The sequence below is a fragment of the Zonotrichia albicollis genome, chromosome 6, assembly GCF_047830755.1.
Source record: "Zonotrichia albicollis isolate bZonAlb1 chromosome 6, bZonAlb1.hap1, whole genome shotgun sequence".
Lineage (NCBI taxonomy): Eukaryota > Metazoa > Chordata > Aves > Passeriformes > Passerellidae > Zonotrichia > Zonotrichia albicollis.
Window position 1 is genome coordinate 18,711,235 of NC_133824.1, and position 7,127 is coordinate 18,718,361.

Sequence of the window (7,127 nt, forward strand, 5' to 3'; positions counted from 1 at the left end):
GTTGTGTCACAGTAATGCTAGGTGCCTGGTTTCATATTCAAAGGAGAAAAACAGTTTTTGCGCAGTTTGATCTTCATTTGGCTTAGATTTTTGCTCATTTACAGTGAACAACAACAGTCCTTCCAAGGTATCTATAATATATATGGCTCTGCATAATAATTCTGCAGCAACAACATTGTTAATTTCTTTGTAATGCCAAGCATAGCCAGGCTGAGGCCGGTATACATGGCACAAGGGTAACAAGCACCACAGAAAAGTGACCTCCACCCCTCTTGTCACTGCTCAGGATGGGCTTCTTCCAGTGAGAATCCTACAGCATACAAGGCTTTGTAGGGTTGCTGCCTCACTTGTGAAAGGAGTGGAAGGTAGATACATTCCTGAGAGCCACCAGATCTGTGGGCACAGACTACAGAAGAACAAATGACTACACTGTAAATTGGAAAGAGGGCAGAATACAGATACTCAAGTCCTGATTTGACCAAGCAGGCAGATTAATGAGAAATGTTGCATTGAGCTGCTGGGTTGTTGTTTACCACTTCTCCAAAGGCTTATCTGTAGTTGGAACATTAGGGTAGCAAAGGTGTATTCTGGGACAACCAGAGGCAGGCTAGAAGCTAGCAGTACTTCACTCTTGTCTTTACATTTCAGTTGAAGAATAAGAACAACTGAACTCAAAGCTTAAACTGAAGTTAGTTTGAGACATGCCCAGGATGCAGTTTCAATGAGAATACTGCTGTTTACAGTACTGCAGTTGTGCTGTCACATCAGAAAGCCTGACTGCAGGTACCACACAACCACCTAAAAGCTTGCCTTGCTACTGCACTACTGCCAAGCCCAGACTGTACAAGGGAAGTGATGCAATGCAGAATTTTGAAGTCCTACCTTAACAAGCTCTTTAAAGACTGCATGCTGGATCATTTTCCTTTTGTTAAGGCCAGATGCCATTTCTTCAAGATCAATTGCAGACCTGAATTTGAGAAAAGCATGGAACACCAGCATAACTAAAGCATAACTTGAAACCAGTAATAGAGTTTTTGGAACTGCAACAGCACCCTGATTTGTTCTGAGTTTTCAGATAGGATGTACTTAAGAAGTGACATGCATTGGAGACATTCTTATGCAGAGCACAAAAACAGGTTTCTAAAATGCATCTTTCAGACTTGTATTTACTTAAGTGAATCTGAAAATAGGCAAAGTAACAGTGCTAGTCACATACACAGATTTATTTACAGCCAGCACAGAACATGTGAAGATTGTGTGTCTAGGAAGTAATGAAGAACTTGTTTATCAGACAGCTCAACTGATGACAGCAAAAGAATTTTCAAACAAGCCTGTAACAGAAATAAATGGCTAAATTTGACCAAAGACTCTTTTGATGGAACTGGCTAAACATTTGGTTCAAACAGCTGTTTTCCTGTTCAAAGTAAACTGTGTGCTTCTAAAAAAACCACAACATATTAAGTTATAAATTAGTTGTTCTTTTGTAGCCTCAAATTACAAGTTTTACAAATATCAAAAGTTAAATGCATTTTGATTATTTCACTTACTTGACATTTTCTCTGAGTTGCTTCACAAGTTTGATATTAACATCAGCTTCCAGTAATGCTGTACACACTTCTTTTAACATAGCATTTAAAACCTTTGGAATATAAAAGAAAAATCAGAAAAATTGTTTTACAATACACAGAGATTAACTAGGCCACTATTAGATCAAAATAAGAATGAGAAAGTCTATTTATGATATAACCATGGTTTTCACAAATTAAATGCATGTAGTCCTATCATGAAATCAACTGTCACAAAAAAAGTCTGTGCATTTGTTCCTACATAGAAACAATTTAAATCTGAGAGAGAAAGGTTCTCAATTGTAACAACTGCACACTATAGAACACTAACACAAAACACTTCTTACTGCATTATGGCTCACAGCTCATATGGCAGCAAGAACTCCCCTCTGGGTACTCCTTAGGGAGTACACCAACAAAACCTCAGATCACACCACCATTCTGTAACAGCCTTCCTTAGCCAAAGGAATTCCTTAGCCAAACCCTGCTACTTGAATTTTCAGAAACTGGACTGCTGCTCTGACTGTATCCCTTTTAGGCAAGCAGGTGCCTCAGCTGGAAACCCTGTCTATTCTGAGTTAAGATTTTTCTGAAAGTAACACCTGCATAAACGGCCTCGTTTTCACATCTTGAGCTCTTGCAGGATAAGTTTCCATTGCTGAAAAAATTAATTTGGCTGTATTTGATTCAATTAAGGATTTTTTTTTTCTCCTGGCAGAAGATACATTAAAACATTTTCTCTATGCATAAGTTTAACACTACAGCTCCCAATTAGCCTATTTTTTAGTTACTTTAAGCCACACATCTTTCCACCTGAAAATAATTTCTAGCAATCTGTGTATTCAGAGACTTTGAAATCATCACATTAGTTAGTTTTCCATCTTGCATTGAACTCCTATGACAGAACACACTGAGTTCTATTTCCAAACTCTTACTTAGAGAAAATACAGGCCATTCTAAGCCAAACAAAATTCCAGAACCACACACTGGTTTGAACGTAAGGGCAGCAAACACAACACATTCCTCACAATTCAGACAGCAAAGCTTACATTTGTTCTTCCACATTTCAGCTTCTAGCACCTAATACACATCTGCATAGTCTGCCTGTGCCCACACACACACAAATCAGAGCAGGCACCTACCTTCCATCCACACTTAGGCACACACTGCCTCCACAGGACACTAATCTCCCTAAACACAGCTCCAGGCTCAAGGACCCTTTGACCATGGGACCCACCATGTCTGAGGTGATGACCCACATATAAATCTAGTTTTAATTTCTGGCAGTACTGTCAGGGGGTTAAAACCTTTAGCAGAAATTTTACTTGAAGATAAAGAAAGTGTAGGTAGGCCACTTCAAGCTTCTCATCAGCCTGTGAGAACTTTTTACCAGTGCTGGTGCCATGACACCTGTACACTACACACCTCTTCATTGATGATCGTGGCATTGCTCAGGGAGCGCAATGCTGAAGTTATTTTTCTTCCAAGATCTGCCAGAACCATTTTGGCGGCTTCAAGTACGACTCAGAAGGATCTGGAAAAAAATTTTTAAATAACATTTTAAACTAGTTGAAGCCATGCTTTCACAAAGTAATTATTCAAGTAACTTTTGGGTAAGAATCCTGCTTTGCACTCCAGAAAGTACGTAAGTTTTACTTTTTAAAGTTATTTTTAGGAAATATTGGCCTGCAGTTAATTTTAGGCAATCCTCATGGCCTACTTAAAACCAGATACACCACACTTCAATTAGGAAGGATTTCACTGTGTAAAATAAATGTGCATTGAATTCACCATGGAAAAACAAACAAAACAGTCCAGACAGACTTCCAGAAAGAATGCCAGCTGCTTTTTATCCTCTTATCAGCAATATGCTACATAACAGAATAAAATCAAGCAGAACAGCCTAGAAACACTGCATCTTGCAAGGACAGTATGGCCAGAAGCAAAATATTTTGCTAGCAAAATTCAACATTATTTATCAGTTGCATTTTATCCAGCTTTCATTAATCAAGCTGAATTTCCCATTTCAGTAACCCTAGAAACATACTTGCATTTTAATAAGCAAAATTAATACTGCAGTTTTTAATGGCTGTATTGGAAAAACAGATTATTTTTGCTCACTAGAAACACAAATCTCACATATATGCCTAAATCATACCAAAATTTACACTTGGAAAACAATAAAAAGGTAATTTCTGAAGGGTACATATTCTAGTCAACATGCTAAACCACTCCACCCCCTACATTAGGTGGCAAGATATTCAGGAGCACACAGGGTCGAATCAGCAATCTAAAATTCTGATTAAGGACAAATCAAAATGTCTCTGAAGAGCAAAAATTTGCAACACCACAGCTACTGCTGAAATGAAGCACTTCAAATACTTCATGTTTATCTTCCACTTTCAGTGTTGCTTTTCTGTACTCAGCTGAAACTACTTCCTAGCTGATAGCCTAAATTGGAATCTCACATTTGATCTCCTCCTTTCAGTACTGAAAGCCAAATTCTCTACAATGGGAGTCTCTGTAATCAAAACAGATGAGAGTTTCAAAGATTTTTGGGGCTTCCCCCTGCCTCAAGTGAGAAGCAAACAGAGAAGAAAGGCCAGTCCCTTTATTGAAATGAAGAATGCATCACTAGCTACATTCTGATTTTATTTAATATACAGGTCATCAATGTGGCTAACAAAGCAGCTCACTGCATACACACATTGAGATTTATCAGCTGCACAAACCCCAAAAAGCACGATTTAAGATGTTTTAAAATGTTAAAACGTTTTATTATTTGTAAATAATACATATTCCAAAAGAGCTAAAATAAGACTCCCACATAAGCCAACCTCCAGATTGCTTTGTCTAATTAAGAGTTTCTATTGTTACCAACTTGGTATATAAGTTGGTAAATAGACCAGCAACAAAACCCCAAAAATACCTGCCAGTCTAACCCACACTCCCCTGACACTAAGGTCACAATGCAGAACAAAGTCTGCAGGAGCTTCAGAAGACGTAGGATAAATAAATCCAGTGTAAGTACAGGAGTTGGGTATGGCAAATGACACAAACATATTTACACATTTTAGATTTAATGTACATTGAATGTACAAGCAATGATATCCATTACAATGCCACCTCAATATTAATTTAAAAACAAATCTCTGTTTCTTAAGGAACTCTGCCAGTAGAGTATTTGCAAATACTCTACTGTTCTATTAGTGTACTCTACAGTACACTGGAAATTGATGTACAATAGAAATTGATGTCCATCTTCTTACATTGCTGGAAGGGGCCTTCTCCATGCTATCTGAAGTGGTAAAACTCCAAGGTTTCCTTACAAGGCATACAAGTCATATTATTGCAGAATAATTCTAAAAAAGCATTTTAATCATCAATAGGTTCTACCAAACAGTCTCAGCAAAACAGATGTTCAAAACGTTTTCCAGATAATTTTCTGTGATAATCACAATGTGTAAGAAAAAACAAAGCCTCCAAACCTTTAAAAACAGTGCTGCACCTCAGTAAGCTTTGAGCTGCTAAAACAGCAACCAGTGACAGAACTTAAATATAAAACTTGGATATATTAGCTAAGAAATTTGATAGAATGACCAACACACAGTCACGACAATACTAGATATTTAAAATGAGTTTCCAGAGTTCTACAGATCTCCAAATACAGAAGGTTAATTACATTCTAATAAATTAATGTTTCCTCTGCAGAATTCCAAAAGCTTCTTCCAACAGTCTTACAACAGGAATAATTCAAATCCTTTGCTAAGGAGATGAGTTTAAGCATTTTTATATAAACTGCTCTTACTAGCACATTAAAAAATCCTAAGTCATCAGAATTTCTAAGGGCTGCCAAGTACAGAAATTAACAGAACTTGTGACAGTCCATCCAATTTGAGAGACACACTCCAGACAAAAAGACACACAAGATGTTTTAGCAGGTAGCCAGCCTGGGCTGGCAGATAGCCATACAGGCATTAGCAGTACTGCAGTGCAGAAGGTGTATGTGCTGGGCAGCTGCAGCTCTGGGCAGCTCACCCTGAATGCAGCACCCACAGACACACAGAGCAGGGCTGAGCAGGGCAGCACCCACAGACACACAGAGCAGGGCTGAGCAGGGCAGCACCCACAGACACACACAAAGCAGGGCTGAGCAGGGCAGCACCCACAGACACACACAGAGCAGGGCAGCACCCACAGACACACAGAGCAGGGCTGAGCAGGGCCATGAGCTGCTCTGTGCAGTCTGATCCCCTCCACCAGCAGCAGCCTGGCACCGCCACACTGAGCTCCCAGGCCACGGTCTGCTGCTGACCCAGGAGCTCTGTGCTTCAGCCACAAACCGGCATTGCAGGGACGAAGGCACAGCAGGAATAGTGCATGTCTTACTAAGGCACAGCAAGCCAGCAGCGAAGCAATTCTGAGGAGACAGACTGCCCTACCCTGCCCACACACCCAGCACAAACCTCCAACCAGATCACTCTAGCTAAACTAGCAATATCTAATCTACAGGGTTTTGGAAAAAATATAGGCTTAACAGGTAACAGCAGTTTGAACAACTGCTTTGAAAGATAGCACCTGTTTAAAAAGATATTAAGCAAAAGGAACACTTAAAAACTGTACAATAAAGTTGCACTACATGTACACATACACGGATTAAGACCAACTGCAAGTCTAACACTATAAGGGAGAAGCGGCTGTTTCATAGTCGGGAATGCCCTGAGCTACGACAGTTCCGCTCAACCTCAACTCACGAGTTTCCACCTTCTAAAATTACCCGGCTGACGACGGGAAGGCGCCCCTAAGGCAGCAGCCGGGAGCGGCTGTCTCGCTTGCGGCCCAATGCCCTCGTTTCCTCGGGAAAAGTGATGAAGGCAGAGTCCGGTGTACGAGCCCGGCCGCTGCCTTGCCCCTGGGCTGGCCCGGACAGCGGGCGGACCCCGGCTGGACGCGTCCCGTCCCGGTGCTGTGGGCGGCAGCGGCCGGGTCTGGGAGGCCCAGAACTGCTCCCGCGGAGCCCCGGCGGGCTGAGGGCACCTCTCGGACCGAGCTGCCGCCGTTCCCCGGGGTCGGCAGGCACCGGTGCCTCCTCCTTCCCCGCCGGGACCGGGCCGAGGGCTCACCGCGGCGGGTGGCGGTCCCGCTTACAGAGCGGCTACGGCGGCAGCGCGAGCACTCACCGGGAGCGCGGCGCGGGGCCCGCGGCGGAGCCGTGCCCAGCCTAGCCCGCCGGGGCGAGGCTGCCCAGCGAGACTCCCTCCGCTGGATCGCGAGGAGTGACGGCCGCTGCCGACCAGGGAAACGTCAGCACTGGCCGTCGCCCCACAGGCCTCCGTTGGCTTCCGTTTCCGGGGCGCGCGCGGGACCGCTGCGTCGTTAAGGTGGCGCCGTGTAAACGTCCCTCGCGCACCCCGCGCGGCACAGGCGGGAATCGCGCGGCGCCGCCTTAGGGCGCGGCGGGAGGGGCGACCGTGGGCGGGGCAGGGAGGGCGGGGCAGGGAGGGTAGGGGCAAGGAGGGCGGAGCTCGGAGGGCGGAGCTCCTCCCCCGCGGCCGCGCCAGC

The 7,127-nt window shown here is 43.5% G+C and overlaps 1 protein-coding gene across 2 annotated transcripts in view; it reads right to left on the bottom strand.

Annotated features, from left to right (window-relative positions):
• Positions 1-6,919, bottom strand: part of LOC102061252 (signal recognition particle subunit SRP54) — a 34,857-nt gene extending 27,938 nt beyond the window's left edge. Inside the window, exons 1-4 of one of the 2 annotated variants that reach the window (XM_074542684.1) lie at positions 6,746-6,919; positions 2,991-3,099; positions 1,548-1,639; positions 883-967 (exon numbers count right to left, since the gene is read on the bottom strand). In XM_074542684.1, the coding sequence (XP_074398785.1) occupies positions 883-967; positions 1,548-1,639; positions 2,991-3,068 (255 nt within the window). In that variant the 5' untranslated portion in view covers positions 3,069-3,099; positions 6,746-6,919. The remainder of the gene's footprint in view (positions 1-882; positions 968-1,547; positions 1,640-2,990; positions 3,100-6,745) is intronic. The other variant, XM_074542683.1, reaches the window with a different exon arrangement.
• Positions 6,920-7,127: the final 208 nt, after the last annotated feature.